Genomic DNA, 25514 nt, shown 5'->3' with positions numbered 1-25514 from the left:
TTTCAAAAATTGTGTAAATTATTTCACAATAGATACAAGTAGCTTATGTTTTGTTTTCTTTGTAAGTTCCACTAAAAGTATAAATTTTATAAAAAAATTATTTCAGAGAAGGTGTAATTTTCAGAAAATCTGTCGATCTTGGTCTCCGGCTCTATCGATCTTGATCTTGGTCCGGCTCTGTCGATCGTGATCTTGGTCTGTCGATCTGTCGTCTCTTCTCTGTCGATCTCTGTCTCTCTCTCTCTCTGTTGATCTCCGTCGATCTCGGTCTGTCTTTCTCTGTCGATCGGCCTCCCAAACGCTTCGTCTCTCTCCGGAATTCTAGAGAGAGAAACACCAAGCCCTTCCAAACGGCTCTTCTCTCACACATTGCCATTATTTGAACAGTAACACAAATACAATTTGATTCAATTGTAGGAGCTCTTCGCAATTTTCGTTCCTCTCTCTCTACCCGAAAACATCAACAGATCTGGACTTGGGTAACTTCTTGGCTCCAATTCGATCAGGTTTGATATCTTCTTCTCTTTTTTAGATCTGGGTTTGCTTCAATTCTGAATTGTGGTGATTGATCGATTGTTTCAGATCTGGGTTTGATTCGTTCTCGGGTTTTTGGGTCTTATTTTTGTTGTTTTAACACAAATTGAGCTCAGATTTAGCTATCTTAATCATTTTTGTGATCATTTTCATTCATTGATTGTCTCATTTTTTTGTTTGATATGTTAATATGGGAATTAGATTTGTAAAATAGGACTTGGAATTGATTTTCAAGATGTTTTTCTACCTCAGCAGTTTCAATATTACAAGTCATTGATCTGCTCTTTGTTTTGTCCTTCTGTTTCTTAGATAAAAAGGTGATTGTAGAACTTATGGTATTAGCTCATTGGATCTGCTAAATATATAGCATTAATGAAGAATCTTTTTCATGTTGTGTTTGGAAGCTCCAGTTGTTAATGGATTGTAATGATCACTATTTTGTTAATACCCAGCTCTGAGCCCTATTTTGTTAATACCCAGCTCTGAGCTCTCCAGTAATTGTTACCTTAATGTAGATAAAGGGATCAACCTTTTGTAGTCTCATAGCTAAACTGCAACATAGTGCTAGGGTTCACATTGCAAGGGGCAAATGCAGATTCAGATGGCTATCTAGAAAAATAGAGATTAGTGAACAGCTCATATATTGGCTGATTGCACTCAACCCATAGAATATACACTCAAATCTTTGGAGATATTCAAGTATGTTTCTCACAACACTCAACCCTCAAAATCTGCAATAGAGCTCCTCAAGCTGCTGCACAAGTTAGCAAACAATTAGAATAACACACATTTTTGTTGACCTTCACTCAACTCTCTTTTAAAAAACTCACATCAGATTTAGTCATGTGCTATTACTTATGATAAGCATTTATGTTGGCTAAAACCACTTTGGACGTCAAGTAATCTTGATGAATTCTTCAGAGGCTTCTAATATTCTTTATGGCGTTGTGCTGCAGAATGTTTCTGAGTTTTATGGCCTTGATATCCTTGTATGCTTCTATTTACAGAGTGTCATATACGCTCATGCTTAAACACTCTTCAGTTTCTCCACAAGAAGAAGGAAACCCTCGATATGGTATGCTATTCAGTTGATCATGCTCTAGCATACTTTTTCTTAGTTAATAGTGGTTGAACATATATTGCTATGTTATATTCAATTAAGGGTTTAACTAAAATAAGATTTTTTGAAAAATTCATGTCTAATTAAAATCTTTTGTCGGACTATCTAGCTAAGGCAACTAATTAATTTTGTTGTCTATACTTTAAATCTGGCATGCATATAAGCCTTTTAAAATATTTGAATTGTCTAAGCCAACGCATCACCCATATATCAAAACTAACCCAATTCCCAAACTGCCCCCGAACCACCATACAGATGTCACGGCCACCTTCCCAGTGACAAATAGGACCTGTAATAACAGACGGAATACAATTATCACGTGTAGGTTGGGACTTACAGCCGAAAATGCCTTAAATCTTAACTGAAAAAAGGCAATAAGGGGGCGAAACAGCGAAACAACCCCTGAACCACCATACCAATGTCACAGCCAGCTTCCCCATGACAAATAGGACTTGTGACAATAGACAGAATGTAATTCGGGCGCGTAGGTTGGGAATTAGAGCTGAAAAGCCTTACGGTTAACCGAAAAGGGGCGTTAACGGGGCGAAAAAGAAAAACAATCCCCAAACCACCATACGGATGTCATAACTAGCTTTGCCACGACAAATAGGACCTTTAACAATAGACGAAATGTAATTAGCACGTGTAGGTTGGGAGTTAGAGTAAAAAACGTCATAAACTTAACCGAAAAATGGCATTAAGAGGGCGAAAGTGCAAAATAGCCTCTGAACCACCGTACAGATGTCACAACCAGCTTCCCCATGGAAAATAGGGTCTGTGACAACAAACGGAATGTAATTAGCATGTGGAGTTTGGGAGTTAGAGCCGAAAACGCCATAAACTTAACAGAAAAGAGGCGTTAAGGGGGCGAAAATATGAAATAGCCGCTGAACCACAGTACGGATGTCACAGCCAGCTTCTCCATGACAAATACGACCTGTGACAACCGGCGAAATGTAATTAGTACGCGTAGGTTGGGAGTTAGAGCCGAAACGCCTTAAACTTAACCGAAAAAGGGCATTAGGTGGGTGAAAATGTGAAACGGCCCATGAACCACTCTACGGATGTCACAACCAGCTTCCCCATAAAAAAAAGGACTTGTGTTATGATTCTACATTGTTTGACTCCTGTTTTTCAGGTGGCCTTTGTTTAATATTTTTTTTTTCCTATTTTTGTTTCACTCTAGGACAGTCTCCAATATTTTTGTAGTAAAAGAGAGCATGCTGTTGTAGACACCCCATTTTTGACCGTCCTCAAGACTTGGACGTCACCGCTTGAACACTCGGTGATCATCCATGTTTGTGTTTGTCTTGAGCTCCCGGAGGTCTCGGCTACGCGCCTTGCCTCAGGATCTCTCAACTCGACTGTTTTGTGTCTGGTTTTGCACCAAACACTTGTGTTTTGCCTTGGAGGGGCAGGCAATGGCTTGTGAGCCATCCCCACACTCCATCGGCCATGGCTTGAGGCCACCGACTGTGTTTTGTTGCCACCGGCCAAATTCTTGACCGGCCGGCACTATAGATGGCCGGCCGGCTATCTTTTTTTGGTCAATTGCATTTTTGGCCGGCCGACTACTGTGCATCTGCTTTTGCAGATATTTTCATGCAGCTGGCATGCACTTGGCTCCCCTCCATACACATGTATGGAGGGATTTCCCCCTTAGCTAGCTTGTCTTGTAAGCTTACAAGATTGAAGCTCTATAAGAAAAGGCCTCCTCTCCCTCTTTCAAGGGTTAGACAACTTAGACAGAATTTTCAGAGGGTTTTGAGTTTTAGGATTAGGGTTCATACGTCTTCCATCTCTATATCTCTCTCTCTCTCTCTCTTTGTTTTGTGAGTGTTTTTGCCTTAGTTTTGCACACAAACACCCACCATTACACATTTTCTTAGAGCTGAGGCCCTTGAGGGTTGTTTTTGGAGTTATGGAGCCGGTTTGAGCTTGAAGAACCTGCTGGTTCAAAGAAGCAGAACAGTCAAAGCAGAGGCAACTTGTGCATGGCAGTGACTTTCCGAGCGGAGCCGAGCGCGCATTGCATTCGGCCCTCTTCCCGAGGCTGTTTACTACTTTCATTAGATTAGTCAATTTGTTAATTAATTAACTGATTTGTAATATTTAATTAGCTTGTAGGTTAATTAACTTGTATTATTCTTTCGGTCCCTCCGAGCGAGGGCAAATCTGTAATAAATGTGGGTGCGTGTGTGCATGTCTTCCAACCCCCGCTTTTTTCTCCCTTTTACTTACCTGCTTTTGATGGTTAGCATTAGAACATGTTTACTTTAGCATACCTTATGCTATGCATGCGTGCATCATTCATTAGTCTTGCATGCCCCAAGCTCGGCGCATCATACTAACTGCATAAGTATTTCAAATCTAACTTGAATACATGCTACTTGTGCATTTTCACATGTCATTTATAGACTAGTCGAGCCTACTCTAGTGACATTCTGTATGCGTTGCATTAGGCATTTAAACATGGACTTGACTTTGGTGCGCCTAGGACACCGTGTTTGCCATCTACCATTCCTGAACGGTTTGCCGGAGGCTTGACTTTGTCAAAGCATGCCATAAGGTTGACCGGTTGTGGGCTCTGACAGTATGGGAACACAAACCCCGGTTTTACCGGGGCACCTTTTTCGACCATTCGACCTAGTGCATATCGAAATCCATAGTAACTATTCCAAACTAGGACAGGTTGCTTAAACTATGTTAGGTTGTTTAAAAACTACTGCATGCATAGTGAAACCCTAGCTCCTGACAAAAAATAGGACAGGGAAACCCTACCCCTCCATAGGGGTGTTTTGACTCTCTTTACTTGCTATGTGCTTTTAGAGTGCATCTCTACAGGGAACGTACATATCAGTTTGCAAGTTTGAGTATCAAGCCTGAGGGCACCAGTATCGGTTTATAAGAATCAGTTATATCTGTGGGTATCCGATTCAGTATTTTTGGGGCAGTGATTTCGGGCAATAATGGTCAGCAGTAGAGTACAGTTGTTCGGCTACATCTGTGTTTGATCCATTTGGGCTGAAACACTGCTTGTTTTTCCTTTCAGTTCAGAGAGTTGATACAGAATAGCTAGTCTTCCCCCTTGCTGAGGCAAGACAGATATCTGATCCATCAGTCACCGTTCAGTACAGCGGACTTATCATGACGCAGAATTCAGAGGAGATTGTGGTTATGACGGCCGCATTAGATCAAGGAATCACTCTGTAAAGCGAGACCAATGTCGATGTACCGCATCCACCCAGGTCGCCTATCGCGCACCCGGTCTGGACCCCCCAGTTGTATCAGGCTCGTGAGCCCACCACATTCGAATTGATGGAAATGATAGGTGACCTCCAGAGGTCCGTGGCGGATCTCGCTTACGAAATGTCAGCTTCGCCACCAGCCGCACCGTATGCCGGGAATTTTGGACCACAGGAGCCCCCACTGCTGGGAAGGATTGTGATCGAACTTAGCCAACCCGAGGTGGCCTCCAACTATAACAATGACGTATCAACATTAACCCAAACCCTCGATCAGGACAAGGCCAGAGGTAAGAACAAAATGAAGGCAGATGCCGATCCCATTGAACAACTGCTGTGGGCAGTTGAGGCTTTGAAAGCCGAGGGGATGAGTAAACAACAGGTATTTGCAGTCGTAGCTAAGGCTGTGGATGATGTTTTCCCCACTCCAACCGAAGGCAGTACAAGCCAGTTAGAAAATCGGGATAGGCCCCGTCATGCCAGAACAGTTCCTTCCACTCCCAACCCTGCACCTGGGAAAGATCAGAAAGCCAAGGCGGCGTCTGCCGACCCTTTCGCTAGTGCGTCTAGTAAGAATACTTAACCTTCAAAGTACCTGCCCCGAGGGCGCAGGGTCTTTCACGCTCTCTATATGCCATTGTCAAAGGCACTTCAGATCCTTGCCGAAAGGGGGCATCTTAAACCCTTGGAGCCTCGGCCTCTCCCAAAGAATCTCCCTACTACACATGATGCTGCCTTGTACTGTGCGTACCACCAACAAACTGGTCATGCTACTGACAATTATTTTCGCCTCCGTCATGAGGTGCAAGACTTGATCAACAACGAAGTTATCCTCCCGCCCACCTCAGCCAAGTCCGTTACTACCCAGTTGTTGGATTTTGAGGATACTGATACTGCGATTATGTAATCAGGAAGTGAACCACCTGCGGGCGGCGCTCGGCGTATTTTGGATGTGGCGTCTGGCACGCATTTTTGGAGCATCTGTGAATGCTAGTTTTGTAAATTCTGGTTTGGGTGTCGAATCAGTCTTTTGTTTTGTTTTGAGTCTGTCTCATTGTCTTGAGTCAGTCCTTTTGCTTATGGGTCTGTCTTGTTGTAGCGAGTCAGTCCCCTTCGTATAGAATGTCGGGTGATTCCGGAGCTGTTGCCTCGAACACCGTTTTGTTTTGTAATTACCCTTTTGCTTTCTTTTGAGTCTGTCTCTGTCATGGAGCCAGTTGCAACCAGGGAATCTGAATGAAACAGCTGCGGCTGTCATGTTTGCATGCTTTCTACTATTCTGAGTTAGTTGTGCCAGGGGACTTGAATGGAACAGCAGTACATTCCACCTGTTCTCTTGTGCCCTAAAAATCATTGCATTGACCTAAGTTTTTTTTTAAAAAAAATTTTGAACACTGCGGTGAAAACAAAGAGGAAGGAATTCCTCGGTTTTTGCAAACTTTGATCAAATTGAGAGAAAGAGAGGCGTGCTATGCCCTTAATGATTGAAATCATGCTTGTCAACGGGAGTACTGAGAAGGACCCTGGCTTGATCTAAACTGGTTCCACACTATCTTCAGCGCGAGCGATTTGTCGCTTCTTTAAAAACTTTCAAAAACAAAATGTTTTGCGCGGTCCTGCGAAGACCTGTGTGGAATCACTCTTGAGATTGTGCAGCTTAGGATCGCTCTTAGCCTCAAGACTCGAGCCCTTGTTTTAAAACCTTGAACCACAATTCGGAGTGTTCAACGATCAACCATCAAGAGAGGCCTGTGTGGCCAGATTGGAAGCAGCCCTCGAACAAGAGGCACCAAAGTCAGATTAAGAAGATCAGATCTCATCAGAAGAAGCCTGTAAAGCTAGAACAGAAGCACCCCTCCAAACTAGGGGCAAAAATGTCTGATTTGCTCGAAGAGCCGAAGAATGGTCCTTCAGTAAGTCAATGCAACAGCCACTCTCCTGAATACGGATGGCTTCAAAACCCTAAAACCATTTGGCATGGACTTATTACACTTTTACCCTTTGAGCGGCTCGCTGGGCCGAAAACCCGGAAGGGCGACCCAGGCAAAAGTTAGAGCAAAAGAAAATATATAAAAAAAAAGAGGGAAAAAATATACAAAAGAGAGAGAAAAAAAAGAAAAATATACAAAAGAGAGAAAAAAAAGGAAAAAATATACAAAAGAGAGAAAAATACAAAAAAGAAAAAATAATAATATACAAAAGAGAGAAAAAAGAAAGGGAAGAAAAGCTCGCAAGGTCGAAAACCCGCATCAGGTGCCTTGACAAAAGTTAGAGCCTAAAAGGTGAAGGTTAAAATACCCGAGTGTACCTTAACTGGAACTACGTAAGGCTTGATTCCCATGTTTGGGATACGTGGGCAACTTCGTCCTGAAGTCCAGCCCCCAACGCTCTCATAGCGCCTCAGTCCATGTAATGGTTTTGATTATTCTTGCCCTCCCCGAATCCGATAGTTCGGTTGTGACAACCGGATACGTAGGCAACTTCATCTCGAAGTCCAGCCCCCAACACCTTTAAAGTGACTGTGTCCATATATTGGTTTTGACCATCTTCGTCTTCTCTGTATCCGAGAAAGTTCGGTTGGGATCATCACTAGTGAGGACTGTCTACAATATGCTGCGGCATCATCCAGACAAGGGGCAACTTTCCGTTGCCATGAGTTGCCGTTCAAACCAGGGGCAACTTTCCGTTGCCGTGCAGCGTCCTTCAAACAAGGGGCAATTTTTCATTGCCTCCGATCCGAGGTTGTGCATCTCGAGAGTGAGTTCCGTGCTCGTTGGGGCGGCAGCCGTTTGCCAAAAAAAATAGTTTTTGAGAATTTTTACTGAGGATGACTAGTTTTTTCGAAAATTGTTTTATTTTTCAAAATTGGACCATTTTCTGGGACCCAAAAAAAGGAAAATTTTCAGTGCTCATAGCCTGACTTGCATGATTTTAAATCAGAAAATTGAACAAGTATGTTAATCTGACTCTCATCTTGGTCAAAATTGTTTTAGTAGAAAACCAAAACAAAAATGGTCATAATGATGAACTAGGGGCACGGTTGAGTCAGGCTTCCCATTTTTTCCTCATCGCCAACATACTTGCCAAGAAGGGCACAACTCAAGCTGTTATTAAAGGGCTGAAAGCTCTCTCAACCTCCGAGCAACGAGGTATCGAACCAAGTGCAAAGCACGAATCTGAAGGGATCAAGGTACTCCGTTCCCTTACCTAGGGCATCGACCAAGCGCCACCGGAAGAAACAGCCGTGAGCTAACCATGTCGGGTGTGAACTCACAACTTCCTATTCATCCATTAAACATCTTGGGGAGGGATAAAAATGAGAGAATAAAGAATAGAGAGGTGTAAGTTGAGAGAAAGAGTGAGCAAAAAGGGTTTTGAGAGAAAAACCGAGCTTGAGTGCCAGAGTGATGTGAGAATCACAAATGAGAAAAGGGTGGGAAACAATACCCAGAGAAACTGGCTCCTCGTGATCTGAGATCCGCCATATTCGTTAACGCGTCTGTATGTCGTGTCTTTTGTTTTGTTTACCTCAACCTTTGTTTTGATTCTTTTCTGAGTGTGTCTCGTTGTATTTAGGTTGTTTACCCTTTTGTCTCCGCTGTTGAGTCATTCTCGCTATGTCCAGTTGTAGGCTCACTACCCCAGTTTAAAAAAAAAAAAAAAACCTTCTTCAATTTCAAAAATTGATCGTTTTATGCTCAGAATACTGTGCCATTCTCCACATTTGTGCAAAAACATGATTTGGTTCTTTCATACAACTGCAGGGTCCACCCCCGATAAGTGTGAACAGGAAAACCTGGGCCTCTTTGAAGCTTCTGGGTTTCAGATCGCATCTGAGTGTGCTTCAACTTCAGTAGATTCAACCTTCATGGTCCGTCTTGTCAGATTTGGGCTGATTGTTCAGGATTCGCTGTGTGCAAAATGAACCATGCGCTGTGTTATGAGCTGTATGCAGATTAATCCCCAGTAGAGTATGAGCCGAGTGTTCAGAATGTGCAGTGGTTGGTATGGGTTGTTTTGCTGTTGGCTGGTTTGTTATCTGATTATTACAATGCAAGTGTTCAATTTTCAGACAACAGATCACTTTCATTTACATTGAGGTGCAACATGATGCAATGCGATGCAATATATGAAATGTACAAATGCAACGCTTTTTCAGACAAAAAGTTTGTTTCATTTCATCATCTTTTTCAAGTACATGGTTTTGGAAATAAAAATCTGCCTGCGGCAGTACAAGGTACTCTAGCTACCAGCAAAAGGTACAAAAGAAAAAGAAAAAGAAAAATAGCAAAAATTTGGATCAATGACAAAGGATCTCAGGCCTGGGAGTCCGTCCTAGTCCTCTTCCTGGACGAAGGTCCAAGAGTATCATCAGCGCTGTCATCTGAGCCCGAGTCTGAGCCGTCTCCAGTCTCCTCCTCTGACGACTCTACCTCCGCCTCCTCCTCCTCCTCCACCTCCGACTCCTCGTCATCGCCATCGTCATCAGGGACTGGAGCCCGCGAGCTACTCCTGACGTGAGTGCGCCCCGCCTTGGTGCGGGGGAATACTCTGCCCTCTCCATCTCCTCTGGCAGGAACAGAAGGCCTGGCAGGAACACCTCCCACAGTGGGAATTTGGAAAGGAGGCTGAAAAGTATGAGAGGCAAACGCATCAGTATGCCGTGAGCAGTTTATCAGTACAGAATGCAGTGTATGAGTACAGTGTGTGAATGTCGTGAGCAGTTTATCAATGCAGAATACAGTGTGGGAACGCCGTGAGCAGTTTATCAGTGCAGAATGCAGTGTATAAGTACAGTGTATGAATGCCGTGAACAGTTTATCAAGTGTTATGTTATGCACCAGATTATGTGAAGCGGTTTATGTGTATGGTTTGAGACCGTGATCAGAAGAACATACCGGAATGCTATAGAGGGCCAGGAGGTCGAAAGTCCGCTGCAACATCCCCATCATGGAGGCATTCAGCTCCAAGGACTGCCGGGTATACTCGGAAGAAGCCTACAAAAGTATCAAATGCATCAGTATTCTGTGGAATATCAAATAAACTGGAATAAAATGCCAATACAAGATGCATAAAATGTAGTAATACATACCGGAGGCAAGTCATGGAAACCGACCAACTCGTGATCAGCCGGAGGAGGAGCAAAGGGGATCTGGTAGGTCACCCCACCCTGCCCTCTGTATGTCAATGAAGTGGGCAGTGCAGGCCAGCCACCTCCCCGCCCTCTTTGAACTCCACCCCTGCCGCAGACCCGAGCTCTCCTCAATGCTCCTGCCCCAGTCCCCGCTCCTACTCTAGCTACTGGCGCCGTAGGTCCCCCTCTCTCAGCTCGGCGGCCACTACTCAAAGGTCGTATAATGTACGTCTAAACATACTCTGAGTAGTCGCCCTCGCCCCTAAAGCCCTCCGCGTCCCAACCGATCGTGTAATCGGCCATCTCCTCGGCAGTGCATTTCTCGATGTCCCTCATGTGGGTAGAAGGCGGATCCGGAACTATCTGCTCTGGCAAGCCCAGGGTCTGGCGTAGGAAACGCTCACCCAGGTACCAAGCCCGACAGATCAGGCCCTCCAGCAAAATCCTGAAACGTGCAGTCTCCTCTGCACCAGCAAATCGTTCTCGAATCGTCGCAGGCAATGGAGCCCAAGGCTGCCAAGTGATCTGTAAATGACATGCAGTTTGTTATCTACTGATATTGCAAATACAGTGTAAATCGAAGCTTAAATAAAACTCTAAAATTTGAACATACCTCTACGGGGGTAATAGTGTCAAAGTAGCGGCGAAAAAAGATGAACGTCTCCCGGGGCCTCCGCACGCACTTCACGTCAAAGCGGCGCGAAAATGGAACGACGAGAGGGGTCTCCACATCTGGCACGGGGGCGAGTCTCGGAAAGTAGGCGTAGACCCACAACTGCAGAGCAAATACCAGAAGGGTTATTAGATAAAGCAGAACACAAAATAAAGCAGAAATTGCAGGACCGTGTATTGTGCAGTGTATTGAGCAGAGTGTACAGTGTGTGCAGTGTACAGTCAGTGTAAAGCAGAGTATATGTGTGCCGTGTGTGCAGTATACAATCAGTGTAAAGCAGACCACAGTGTAAAGCAGACCACAGTGTGTGCAGTATACAGAGTACAGAAAATGTAAAGCAGAAATGAAAAGCAGAGGAGAAAACATACCTCCCAAGCTCGCCAATAGCCCCCGAGCAGCTGTCCGCTGCAACGAGAGGCTGAGCTCATGTACCCGTACAGAGTGGCCAAGGCAGTGCCACCCCAGTCATAGCGCAAGATCCGGGTGACGTCCACGAGAGCGCTAAGCAGGCAGAGGGGCACAGTGTTCGCCCGGTCGGCGAAATAGTCGTCCCCAGCAGGAACATGAGAAAGCCGCGCGCGTATCGTTCCACCGCCTCCTGAGTCATCGGAGCCTCCTCGACTAAGGCTGGCTGGACTCTAAACTGGACCTCGAACCATGAATATCGAACGAAGTCGGGACGTACGAGAGGCGGCACCTCACCGAGCAGGTAGATCTGAGCAGCCTCCCACCCGTCCATGTCGGTGTCGAAGGGGATCGGATCACCCGCTACCCCGATGCCGGTGAGCATCGAGAAATCATGGGGAGTCATCATCATGTCTCCCGTAGCAGAAAAGTGAAAAGAGTCAGTGGTGTCCCACCACCTCTCCACTAAAGCAGCAAGGAGAGGCCCGCTCGCAGTAAGGCGCGAGAGTCCCCTGCAGAATGCGCCAAATCCGGCCCGGTCAACAATGCGATGGACTGCGTCCGGTAACTCCATGTACCAATCCCTGGCGGCAACATTTCCGTACCTACGGACAGTATGGAAATCTCTCTGTTCAAAAGCAAATAGTTGCGAAGAATATAAAATGTACAGTTTTGAAGAGTATTCAAAATTGGTGGCAATATAGCGTGTGTGCACGTTTTCAGGTTCAAACAAACATCGGGTGCCGGTGTGCTAGCAGGGAACTACAGCATATGATATGTCAGTGTGTTTGAGTGGTTCAGTACAGATATAGCGTGTGTGCACGTGTTTAGATTCAAATAGGTACCAAGTGCCGGTATGCTCGCAGTAAACTACAACATGTGATGTGCCAGTGTGTTTGAGTGGTTCAGTACAAATATAGTGTGTGTGCACATGTTCAGATTCAAATAGGTACCGAATACCGGTATGCTCGCAGTGAACTACAACATGTGATGTACCAGTGTGTTTGAGTGGTTCAGGGCAAATGTAGTGTGTGTGCACGTGTTCAGATTCAAACGGATATCGAGTGCAAGTGTATTCACAGTCAACTACAACATTTAGTGTATCGGTTTATCCGGGCTAAGCAATTAAAGAGCAGAATCAACTATGGCAGTTAAGTGTTCTACATTGCGAAAAATGAAACGGGGGAGAATATACCTCGGAAGCGCTGTATGAAAAGTACGTCTCGGGCTCATGCAAAAGAAGCTCTGGTGGCACACCTCTCGCAAAATCCCGGAACTGGCGAAGTCCGTCGGGAGAAAGCACGTGAATCGCCGGCCGGTAGGTCGCCGGGTCGAACGGGCGGACGCTCAAGGGGAGGGGCTCGGCCTCTAGATCCATCTCATGCTCTGGGGGAGTCCCGCCCCGTGGAATATCATCTGCCATGTCAAAAGTGGTGTGAAAATGGCCGGAAGAGAGAAAACCGGCCTAGAATGCGAAGAGTCAACAAAAAGTCAACCCCGAGAGGGCGGAAAATGGCCGATAAAGCTGGGAAATGGAAGAGGCACGGAAATCGAGAGAAACTCGGGGAAAACAAACCCCAAGAGGTGGAAATAGCAAAGGAGACATCGGAACGAAGAAATGTTCGGTTCAAAATGTTTGAAACGCAAAGATATTCGCAAATCAAACGACGAAACGAGCGCAAAAACCGAGGAAAACGGAGAATGGAGGCTCGGGAAATACTCTAGAGAGAGAGAGAGAGAAATTTCGGCTAAGAGGAAATGAGAAAAATAGGGTTTGAAGCCCTATTTTAAAAGATCCGAGGCAAAAAGACCGAACTGTCCCGACTCAGCAACATTTATCCGGTCGGCTACATCTTTGTCCGGTCGGCCAAATATTTGGCCAGTGATATGTTTTGATGGCCGGTGGATGGCCGGTGACCTCCCCTGATGGCCGGTGAGCTGCCTATAACCTTGTTTGGGTCAGATGTATAGTTTGGGGCATTTATTTCTCAAAATAGAGCAAGACAGTGCCTTTCTGAAGCTCAACCGGCCTCCGTTTTGACCTCGGACCGTGTTTTCTGTGCATGGCACTTGAATATGTGCAAGGTGTATCCTTTTTGTATCCTTTTGTCTCTTTTAAGATTCGAAAGTTGCTCCACATACGTTGTTTTACAAACACGTTTTGAGTTATACGTCATTATGCTTGCATTGTTATGCATTTTACTCAGTCTGGCGAGACCTTAAATATGCACGGTCTGGCGAGACCTTAAATACGCTCGGTCTGGCGAGACCTTAAATACGCTCAGTCTGGCAAGACCTTAAATACGCATGGTCTGGCGAGACCTTAAATACGCTTGGTCTGGCGAGACCTTAAATACGCACGGTCTGGCGAGACCTTAAATACGCTCGGTCTAGGAGACCTTAAATCCTCTGAAGGTGCAAGTCCTTCGGTGTTTGTCGTGCCCGAACGAATTTTGGTAAGTTGCATTGTACATGTATTTCAAGCGACTCGCGTCGTCACATATTCAAGTTCACATGCATTATCATGCATTTCAAGCGATGCGCGTCGTCGCGCATTCAAGTTCATAAGCATTTCGAGCGACACACGTGGTCACACATTCAAGATCATTTGCATTGTCATGCATATCACAAGACGTGCGTTGTCACGCATTTACATCAGCATGCATCAACATGCATTTCAAACAAAACCAAAAAAAAAAAAAAAAAAAAAACAACAACAACAACATGCATATGTCATGCATTTCATTGTAATATATTGCATATGTCATGCATTCCACTATATCCATTCCGTTGCATATTGTAGATGCTGCATTGTAATTTGCATGCATTCATTGCATCACCTCCATCTAAGGTTTGCACTTTTCCTTGTTGAGCTTGGTCTGGTATGTGCCCATACTTTTCACGTCTATACACTCATAGTTCTGTATGATTGTTCTATGTTAGACGTGGTTTGTTTGTGTCCATGCCTTTCCTAGGCAAGATACAGTTTAGCCGTAGGCCTTAATCCACTATATCCGTTCCATTGTATATTGTAGATGTTGCATTGTAGCTTGCATGCATTCATTGCATCACCTCCATCTAGGGTTTGCGCATTTCCTTGTTGAGCTTGGTCTGGTATGTGCCCCTACTTTTCACGTTTATACACTCATAGTTCTGTATGACCGTTCTATGTTAGACGTGGTTTGTTTGTGTCCATGCCTTTCCTAGGCAAGATACGGTTTGGCCGTAGGCCTTAATCCACTATATCCGTTCCATTGTATATTGTAGATGTTGCATTGTAGCTTGCATGCATTCATTGCATCACCTCCATCTAGGGTTTGCGCATTTCCTTGTTGAGCTTGGTCTGGTATGTGCCCATACTTTTCACGTCTATACACTCATAGTTCTGTATGACCGTTCTATGTTAGACGTGGTTTGTTTGTGTCTATGCCTTTCTTAGGCAAGATTTGGTTTGGCCCACGTGCCATATCCATCATACATATTACATTGTAGTGTAATTTTTGCATCCTGCATTAGGATCATGTTCTTTCGTTAGCGGATCATTTCCCCACTTATGTCATTCCACCCAATTACTTGTTCTCGTGGTCCGTCTATACACTCATAGTTCTGTATGACCTTTTCTATGTTAGACGGACCTGTCACCTCCATCAATCTATTTGACATTTGTGTGGTTTTGAACCGCTCATGATTTGATCACGATTTAATTGCATTGCATTTTCTTTTGCATTATTATACATAGTTTTGTATATATTGCATATCATTTTACATCCATTTTGCATGTTATGCATGTTGCTAACAATATTGTACCTGTTAAGTTTGCTTTCTTTTCAGGCACGATATTGTATGTACGGTTCATTTGAGGCTGGTGCAACCAGACGAACCGGACAGATATTGTATCCTCCGAGTGAGACGTATCGAGAATTGCATAATTCTCTTACATCCTTTCTACATTATAGTGTAGTTTGGTGTATGCTAGCTTAAAACTGTTGCATTATTATGCTTCGTTACAGCTTTCTTTGCATGATCATAAGTTATGTTCGACTTTGTGCATTGTCTTGCATTTTGCCCCTGCCTTCGGGCGCATATCTTGTTTGTCTTACATGTTTGTCTAAGTCTTCGGCCTTATCAAAAATGGGTCGTCTCTGGGCTTTGATATTCGCTCCCGTCATTGTTATGAATTTTGAGTTCTGTCAAAGAGGGGCAACTGTAGACACCCCATTTTTGACCGTCCTCAAGACTTGGACATCACCGCTTGAACACTCGGTGATCATCCATGTTTGTGTTCGTCTTGAGTTCCCGGAGGTCTCGGCTACGCGCCTTGCCTCAGGATCTCTCGACTTGACTGTTTTGTGTCTGGTTTTGCACCAAACACTTGTGTTTTTCCTTGAAGGGGCAGGGAATGGCTTGTGAGCCATCCCCACACTCCACCGGCCATGGCTTGAGGCCACCGGCTGTGTTTTGTTGCCACCGGCCAAATTCTTGGCCGGCCGGCACTATAGATGGCCGACCGGCTACCTTTTTTTGGTCAATTGCATTTTTGGCCGGCCGACTACTGTGTATTTACTTTTGCAGATATTTTCATGCAGCTGGCATGCACTTGGCTCCCCTCCATACACGTGTATGGAGGTATTTCCCCCTTAGCTAGCTTGTCTTGTAAGCTTACAAGATTGAAGCTCTATAAGAGGAGGCCTCCTCTCCCTCTTTTAAGGGTTAGACAACTTAGACAGAATTTTCAGAAGGTTTTGAGTTTTAGGGTTAGGGTTCATACGTCCTCCATCTCTATATCTCTCTCTCTCTCTCTTTGTTTTGTGAGTGTTTTTGCCTTAGTTTTGCACACAAACACCCACCATTACACCTTTTCTTAGAGCTGAGGCCCTTGAGGGTTGTTTTTGGAGTTGTGGAGCTGGTTTGAGCTTGAAGAACCACCTGGTTCACCATTGGTGAAGAGGGTCTACAAGGGTAAGAAACTAGTCCCTTTATTCCCCATTTTTGCATTGCATTTTTGCCTACCTTGCACCTGTTTTTGAGCTTTGTGTATAACATATAAAAGTTCTGTTTTTTAGTGCTCTAAATAGTTGGTTAAGGTTGTTTTAAGCTTTGGGGTGGTTTGACCCCTCTTAAGCCTTGAAAGGCTCCATTTTGTGCCATTTTGGTTGAGCTCCGGAACCATTGTGTTCGGGCCTCCTCACCACTGAAACCTTGAGGGATTTCAGTGATGAGGATGGTGCCTTGAGGTCCTAGGAAGGAGAGGGCCACCCCCTCCCCTTGTTGTCCTTGAAAAGGGCCCATTTTTGCCTCTTGAGGAAGTATCTAGTCTAAGTGTGTGTTGGCCATGCCTTAGCTGATTTTCATGCTTATTATGTCATAATATGCCTCTGTTTTTAGTTGGTTTGGACACACCTTACTTGTTTAACATACATGTCTTGTAATACCATATTGTAGCCTTAACATGCATCTAGGTTTTAACCCTTGTTCAAGCATGCTTTTGGCCTAGCTTTGTGAAACTTTTGTACTTGTTTTAGCATGCTTAAGTTCTGTTTTTGATTGCTTTGGTCAACCATGACATGCTTGGTATAGCCACCTTGCATTTTGGCTTGTTAGCCTTGGGTGTGTGAGTGTGGAGCATGCTTTACTTGCTTTGATTTAGTGAGTTGGAACCATTTTCCATGTCACTTCAGTCCACTTAGCATGCTTTTATGCTTGCATTTCACGGCCCCTTTGATGCTCCAAGAGGTTGTGTCCTATGCTCCATGTTTGGTCATTGTGTATGCTTCCATGTGTAAGTCATTTAGATGCCATCTAAGTGGTCTTTTGGCTTTGTTTTAGCATGCTAAAACTCTGGTTTTGGTCATTTAATTCATGCCATGTGTGGTTGCATTAAGTATAATTCAATCCCCCTTGGGCTTGCCTTGAATCTTGGACCATTGTTGCATGCCATGCTTACCTTGTTTGCTTGTTTTGGCACCATCATTAACATGATTTTCAGAGCTTACATTGCATGCCATATGCCCATGTTGTTCCTCTTTTAAGTGTTCTTTAAATTTGTCTCTATGTGCCTAAGTGTTGGACCTTACATGCATGCCTATTTGTATGTGTTTTGGCTTCCATTCTTGAGCATGTTAGCCATTGTTTTGGGCCTAGTTGAGAGCTGCCTAATTCAGTTTAAGTTCATCTTTTGCATGCTATTCAAATGTTGTCGCATTAATCTACGTTTGCATGTTTTGGTTGCATGTGTTGCATGCTTGAAATCACTTGCATTTGGCATGCATTCCCTTGGTCAAGTTGCTAGCATGTTTGCATGTCTTGCACACTTGTATGATTAGATCACATCTCCCATGCTTCATTAGCTTGCATAGTTGTGACATGCTTGTTTGCCTTGTTTGCTTAGGTTGCGTACCTGGTGAACATTGCATGTTTGCATGCTCCCCTCCATACCATATAGCATACTAGTTTGCATGCCTAGGTTGCTTTCCATCTAGCATGCATGCTTTGTCCCTTGATCTAGTGATAGGGATTGGGCCTTTGTTTGTGTGTGTGCATTGCATTTGAAATCAAAATGCATACTTGGTCTCTTGGGCCATCATGCATGGAAATACGTGATTAGTGGCCCGAGAATCGAGGCCCATCCTCCTTTGAGTCATAAATATGATAAGGAGTGTGGTTGGTGCATACATTGCTTGAAACGCATTGCCATGCCTTACCTGCCCTTTGCTGCTGTCAAATAGGTTTCTGCAGGAAGTTTTGGCCGGCCGGCCATATATACTGCCGACCGACCAAATATATTTGGCCGTGAGCTCAATGGATGGTCGATGACCACTTCAAAATGGCCGGTGATGATCCCACTCAGCCGGTGGTGTTCCACAACACTCAGTGAAGTAACCTTGGGAATTGTGCAATTTTCAGAGAAGCGAAACAGTCAAAGCAGAGGCAACTTGTGCATGGCAGTGACTTTCCGAGCGGAGCTGAGCCCGCATTGCATTGGGCCCTCTTCTCGAGGTTGTTTACTGCTTTCATTAGATTAGTCAATTTGTTAATTAATTAATTGATTTGTAATATTTAATTAGCTTGTAGGTTAATTAACTTGTATTATTCTTTCGGCCCCTCCGAGCGAGGGCAAATCTGTAATAAGTGTGGGTGCGTGTGTGCATGTCTTCCAACCCCCGCTTCTTTCTCCCTTTTACTTACCTACTTTTGATGGTTAGCATTAGGACATGTTTACTTTAGCATACCTTATGCTATGCATGCGTGCATCATTCATTAGTCTTGCATGCACCAGGCTCGGCGCATCATACTAACTGCATAAGTATTTCAAATCTAACTTGAATACATGCTACTTGTGCATTTTCACATGTCATTTATAGACTAGCCGAGCCTACTCTAGTGACATTCCGTATGCGTTGCATTAGGCATTTAAACATGGACTTGGATCATGCATGATTGCTAACATGTTCTTTTTTTGGCACGGAGTACTAGGTGAGCTCTTTATGCTTTAGCATCTCACATGAGTGTGAACGTTAACATGATAGCATGATTACCATGAGGCTAGATGTTTATTTGATGAACTGCTTGAATGCCTGTGGGTGGAGGTTGGATTGTTTGAGTTGGGATAACTCGTTGAAATCCGTATTTTAACCTACTTGTGAGTAGCAAATTCCAAAGCATTTTCCAAACAAACGGATATGCAATGTTTTGTTCCAATTTAGGCGATTTGGTCTATACTTGTTTGCTGTGCGCATAACATAGTAAATCTAGGCTAATGACCGGAATAAGAACACATAACGTTTTCAAAAACGGATATCACGGTTAGTAGAGGCCGATCTTCAGATCGGGCGAGAGGGGGTGCTCATAGCTGACCTTCCCCAATCGTACCCAAGCTCCCGAGCCGAGGCAACTTTGGTGATGACGGACACGTGGCCTTTGGCACCGAGTCAGGGTTTCCTAAATTTCCCAAAATAAAATATTTAGGTGGCGACTCTGTATCCGGCAAAGCAGTCCATGTTTGGCACTTCTTTTCAAAAATCTATTTTCTCAAAACGATTTGCCGGATTTGGACTCTTTGGTTCAAATTAAGAACCGTGACAATTGGAGAGTCCGAACTGTAGTGAACCCAAAACGAACAGAACGGGACTCGTCCTCCCGGGGCGTTTGGGGACGTCTACAGCTGTGCTTGGGTTTTTAACTTATTTTCCTTACTTCACCACAAGAAGCAATAGATTATTTGATCCATGACCTCCACCATTTCTCGATTTTTCCACACCTTCTGCAAGTTTTGCCCCTTTGGCTACTTCAACTGTGGTTATGTAAAATTTCTTTTATCTTGAATGGATGGACCCTCATGGAGCAATTTTTTACTGGAGTCTTAGGCATTGCCAAGAAATTGAATTAGGGTGTTGTGTGTCTTTGTACTATTTGAGATGACCGAGTGGTTTTCTCAAACTATTAAAATGATTGATGTCTATTTTCACTGCATACAAGATTCCAATGAATGGTCTCATCCTCATGATATTTATTTCTATAATCAATTTGTTGGTTGCATCATTGACTACATATTCTTATCAATACAATTGACTCCATATTATTTGTCCATTTTGTGCCAAGTCTGCAAACCACCTTTGCTCTATGAGACTATGACAACTTTGGCGATGGAAAAAACTTTAAAAAATAAAAATAATGAAAGAAAAGGAAAGGGAAGATAGTATAACGCAATATTGGTTTAGTCCTTTTAGAAATTCATGTTGTATTTGATAATTAGTTTTGCCAAAAGGTATTTTCATTACTATGGGCAATTGCTGCATCAGCAAAATATGCTACAGGATTATGTGAGGACAGGTTATATCACTGAGCTTTGATTTGTTGCTTCCTGATCTTGTTGTAGGTGTTCGTCTTCTGTTTTTGTAATTAAAAATTCTTTGTTAAAGGCATATGTGCCATTGTGCTACTGGTAAAATGCTTTGTATCTTGTCAAATTTTTTGTTTTTCCTTAATTGTAAAGAAATGCATGCCTATATTGAGTAGTTATAGATCACAAGGTGCATGTGTGAGTGACATGATAAACATGCTTGTTTTATGCTGTAGTCATTGAGAATTGCACTGATTTTGTTGGTCGTGTTATGGTTGTGGATGTTGGTGCTGGTAGTGGTATTCTGTCATTATTTGCCGCTTTGGTTGTCTAAGTTTTATCTGTGTTTGCGCATGAAAATATATTGACATAATTGATTTATCTTTGTCTGTTGGTCTTCTAATAGTTTTATCTGTGTTGGTCTTGTCAAATCTTTTTCTGTTGGTCTTCGATGAGAACATTACTGATCATTGTTGTTTGTTGACATTGCATATCTTTCAAATTCTCGTTTATATTGCCTTTGGTTACAGTTAGTAAATTTTGTGCCCCCCTTTTAAATGTAACTATGTTCTGTGATGTTCAGGCAGCTGAGATTCTTGTTAAGGAAGGGATCAGTGCTGAGGTATAAAATACATTAAATGAATATGGTATTGTTGGTGTAAGACCTAAAATCATTCAAGTATCAGTTTTAAATATGGTAGTGTTGGTTTACTGTTTAAACAGGTTATAAATCTTTGCTCAATTAGGCCACTAGATACGGCCACAATCAATGCTTCAGTTCAGAACACAAGTAGACTGGTGACAGTTGAAGAAGGGTGCCCTCAACATGGTGTTGGTGCTGAAATCTGGTGTGTATCTCTTCCCACGTGCTTTCCTCATGCAGAATTTGATTGTGATATATAATTTACTTGTACATAGATGGATATACATGTACATGCACACACACATGATATTGTTGTTTTGATTATGTGCTTGTTATTTTAAATAGTGCCTCAGTTATAGAGGAAAGCTTCATGTATCTTGATGCTCCGGTAGAGAGGATTTCTTATTTCTAAAAATTTAATTAGTGCATCATTTATGTCTGTGCCATTGTTTTATAGAGTGGAAAAGCTTTTACTGCAAAGCGAATGCAAGTGCTTGAGCTTGTAGGCAAGGAGACCATGGATCTTCTGATTACAGAAACTGGTATTGAAGTTCATAAGAAGGGAGCGCAAGCACAAGATAGATGCTTCTACATATAGGGAGGTCCAGAACAGTTGGAGATCCCCTTCTTTATCTTCTTGGTTGAATGTCTTTCAATTCAATGCCATCTGGAATGATAGTTCTGGCTGAAGATTCTAAATTGCTATCATTTGCAGGAATTGGAGTCTTTGTCTAACCACTATGCTTTGTTATTTAACCAAAGAAAAGCAAAGCAATTATCTGAATAGAAGTCCTTTTATGACGGAAAGCTAAAACAGGTGCAACTAATTTTCAGTTCAAGTTCTAAAATTGATGGAAGTGCCACAGCATCAGAAAATGGAAAGAAAATAGAGACTGAAGCTGACGGGAGTGCTGATGAGATGAAGAATCTACACAACTCAAGTGTCAAAAAGGTTGCTGAAATGGCTGCGGCGTAATCTTGCCTCAAACAATGTGTTTCAGTTTTCAACTCTATTAATGCTATTAAGTAGGTATAACCTATGTTGTCTGATTCCAATTGCAGATCCAAGCCAGATTTATTCCGCCACTTTTGGAAGGCAAATATATTCTTGGAGCTACAAGGATAGGTTTTGGAAAGACCCTTGCTTTTCTGATACCTGCTGTGGAGAAGTTACTTCAAATCCGAACAGAGGTAATTGTCATCTGCCCAACTAGGGAACTTGCCATACAGGTAAATATTCTGGTTTTTATTTTATTTTTATTTTTTGACTTATCGATATCAATCTTTTCTGAAGATAGCCTGTGATGTGATTCCAATTATTAATCCTACACTCTAATCCTCTCAATTACAACTCTTTTTGTGATATATGTACTTTCTAAACAAGCAAATTGAAATGACAAAATCATTATAGAATAAAGCCATCCCTATTGTATCCTTTTTTCTGCAAAGATAATAAATCTAGAAGGTTAATATTGATATGCATTAACAGACTCATTATTTTAAATTTCAGTTCATGTCTATCTGAACAAGTAATCTTTTAAATGGTTACAATTGTGTTGGAGTTCTTCATGGTCCTTGATTTTTACTTCCACAAGATTGTGTATAGGAGATATGGAAGGCTTCTATAATGAAATATGTCTTGAGCACAAAAAGGAATAATTTGCAACTGGAAAATTAGTCTGGCACGCTACTTACTTACTATTTATCTTAAGGAAATACATTCTGGATTTTTAGGAAATTTTGTGTATGTAACTTTATTCAATTCTGTGATTAGAATTTCTTTTGAATTAGGTTACCAGAAGAGAGAGAGCTTAACGATTCAGTTAAAACTGAATCTCTTAGATGACATGGGCTAGGAAACTGTTTGTAAATGCCTACTTATTTGGCTTGAAGAATGGATAAGAACTACACTGTCTCCCTCGTTTGAATAGGTGTTACGTGGAACGACAACATGTCTAATGAGATTTAATGTTGTATGAGTTGTAGTAAGTGGATGCAAGTATTGTCGTTTCCATTTTGGTGTTAGATTTGTTGCTAAATGGATTTTGGATCTGTCATTTAGCAATCCCAAGGCTGTGTAAAGGGGCCACAATTGTATTGGTGTACAAGACCACGCAAAATTCTTTCAAATCCTAAACAGTAATAACAATATTTCCATACGAATTTTTGGCATTGTTATAATTGAGTAATTTGAGTGATATGTTTGCCTCATATTTTGTCCCTAACTAAGAAGAAAGAAGTTTACCTTATATTTTGAGCAAGCAACAATACTTCCATTCTCTTGGAAATGTTTCCATATTTGTCACTAAGCTGTTATGTTTACTTCCATTATGACCACTAAGCTGTTATGTATCAATGCTATGATTGCTCAATAATCTCATTCTACATCTTCTGTACTCATTTTCAATACTTTTTTTTAATCTCTCTTCTGCAAAGAATTTGTTGTTCTTTGCTTTGATTTAAGGCCCACTCTATGAAAGAGATTTTTCTATATGTTACTTTCATCGTGATAGTTCTGTACCAAACAACTGCAAGTTTTTTGAACAAAAAAGGGAAAACGTAATAATTTGCAATAATGATAACCACAAAGTTGCCAACGGTAAATCAGTTCTTAGTCTAACTGGAGTAACCAATCTAGAAAATATAGGAACTACATGAGTAAACAATCATTTTTCTTCACATTCTTCTTCCTCTCCTCTTACGATGTTTTATACCATGTTCTTTCGAAGGTAGCTAAACCTAAACCTACACATTGCCACCTTATTTGATTGATTTTCAGAAGGTGGCTCTTCCAAAAGCATAGACTTTGGTTTGGCTGTGTATTCATGTTTAAGTTTTCAGCTTACATAAAACTCGAGCCATGTTATCTATTTGACCCAATTGGTTTCCGTTAGCATGGCATACTTAAGTATATCTAAACATAATCACTTAAGTTGTAGATAGATATTGTTTTTATCTATTTATTCCTGGCTAATATCCCTCTTTTTCCATGGTCTTGCTGGCCGATATTGCCGATAATTGAGTTACAGCTTCCTTCATTTTTCAACAACTTTGATCCTCGTGCTGCTGCTGCTGCTGCTAATTTCCCTTCAGGTAATAGACTTTCTAATTTTACCATCAGCTTCTCAAGTATTCATTAATGGGGTTTAGCTGGCTCTCAGATGTGCTTACAGCTTGAAAGTGCAACTAACATTTTAAAAGATTTGACATGTCAGGTGTGCAAGCATATTTGGCTGGGCGTACATTTGCATTAGCCGCTTCACCTTGCAGCACTCCTGTGCTGGCAACCCTGCTTGGATACGTAGCTGCATCCAAGGTACTTTTAAATGTTTATTGATATCAATTTCCATTTGAATTATTACCTTTTCAGACTTTATACTGATTGTTCTGGGCCTATAATGATGGCTTAGCACTCTTATCTCTATCTCTCATGTTTGGATGCATCATATATGCTATGCATTGCATTTGAGCTTCTAAACCTATTATTTAATTACATAACAAGCAAGTCAACTTAGTAGACTGCATTTATCTTAACATTCACAGTTGAGGGAGCAAAATTGGCACAATATTGGTGGGGCCAATATTTGTTATTTTATAGGAAACCCAGTTTGTAAGAAGTCTACCCAAGAGAAATTTTCAGACCCAAGAGGGGGCCATGGCCCCCCTTCATCCAAACATAGGCCCACCCCTAGATCCATCTTTTAAGTTAATAGTTTGCATAATGCTTACTAGTTGATTATTTAATTCAATCCTTAGTTCCAATATTAAGACAAAAAATGCAGTCATAAACAAATAACTAATGTGAAACTCCTAACAGGATCCAGTAATAGGGGGCAGCTTACTGTTGACATACACAACTGGCTATGTTGCTCCTCTACTTCTAGCTGCTTCTTTTGCAGGAGCATTGCAGGTATACTTTTTTTTCACTCGGTAAAATCTTGTATGTGAACTCTTGATGTGCATAACTTACTGCTGCTTTTCCCCTCCTTTCCGAGGTATATATAGATAGTGCATCGTGGGCCCAGGCCAAATTATGATTGTTCCAATGGCTTAGTGTACTTAGGCAATGATTTGGCAGGGCCTATTAGGGGGACACTGGGACTATGCCCAGATCTTCCTACCATCTGTAGGTGGAGGCCAAATCCGTGTCATCGCTGATAATCTGTTTGCCACTTTGTTTCATTCTTACTCCTACACTTTTTGTTTGTCTAATTTTTATTATTCGTTTGTATCCTGGGCAATTTCTAACACAAATTGTCTGCAGAGCCTGCTTTCATTCAGCAAATTCTCAGCATGGATCAACCCAATGAGGTGTTTTCTCCCTATTTTTTAGCATTAGGATAAGTTGTGCTTGAGGTTCCTTTTTTGCATCTACTCTTCAATGTTCATCTTCATTAGTGGTCGGATGTTGACAATTCTGTTGGAGTATAGTTGTCACTCATGGACGTATGTATTTCATGTTTTGTAGTGGTGCTCTCCTCTTAGGCGGTGGTATTTATACTCTGTTGGACCGGCTTTTCCCAGTGACAATGGCTTGACGACACAAGAATGGAAAACATGCAAGTGTCCGTAATTATTACTTTGTATCTGCTTCTCATTGCTTCGGTAACTTGATATTCATGGGAAAGCACGCTAAGACAAACGACAAGGGTAGGGGTGATAGATATGCTCAAATCTTTGTGTAATTGTTTGGGATATATAATGCTGCATAGAAATGACATGTACAGAGATGAAATATTTGTTATTTGTGTACAATACAATGTATAGGTTGAAAAAATAGTTTAATTTTTTTCCCTTGAAAATATGAATTTGCATATTTGGGCAAGTTATATTTGATAAGTCATTTAGAAAGCATAAATTCCGAGTTCGAATCTCAAACGTGCTTTAACCCTATTGGCAGGATTTGTTATTTTGATGATCC

The 25514-nt window shown here is 42.3% G+C and overlaps 1 protein-coding gene across 1 annotated transcript; it reads left to right on the top strand.

Moving 5' to 3' along the window:
- The first annotated feature begins 215 nt into the window (after positions 1–215).
- Positions 216–25395, top strand: LOC114292611 (cytochrome c-type biogenesis ccda-like chloroplastic protein). Its single transcript, XM_082902402.1, has 11 exons — positions 216–506; positions 1542–1609; positions 20534–20572; positions 20674–20798; positions 21051–21545; positions 21656–21823; positions 23608–23686; positions 23809–23909; positions 24411–24503; positions 24858–24904; positions 25062–25395. The coding sequence occupies exons 5-11, from the start codon at positions 21513–21515 to the stop codon at positions 25129–25131; spliced, it is 591 nt and encodes a 196-aa protein (XP_082758528.1). The 5' UTR covers positions 216–506; positions 1542–1609; positions 20534–20572; positions 20674–20798; positions 21051–21512; the 3' UTR covers positions 25132–25395.
- The last annotated feature ends 119 nt before the right edge of the window (positions 25396–25514 follow it).

The sequence above is a fragment of the Camellia sinensis genome, chromosome 1, assembly GCF_055761805.1.
Source record: "Camellia sinensis isolate YWXY chromosome 1, ASM5576180v1, whole genome shotgun sequence".
Lineage (NCBI taxonomy): Eukaryota > Viridiplantae > Streptophyta > Magnoliopsida > Ericales > Theaceae > Camellia > Camellia sinensis.
The sequence above is the reverse complement of the archived record's forward strand: the minus strand, read 5'-3'. Positions and strand labels throughout refer to the sequence as shown.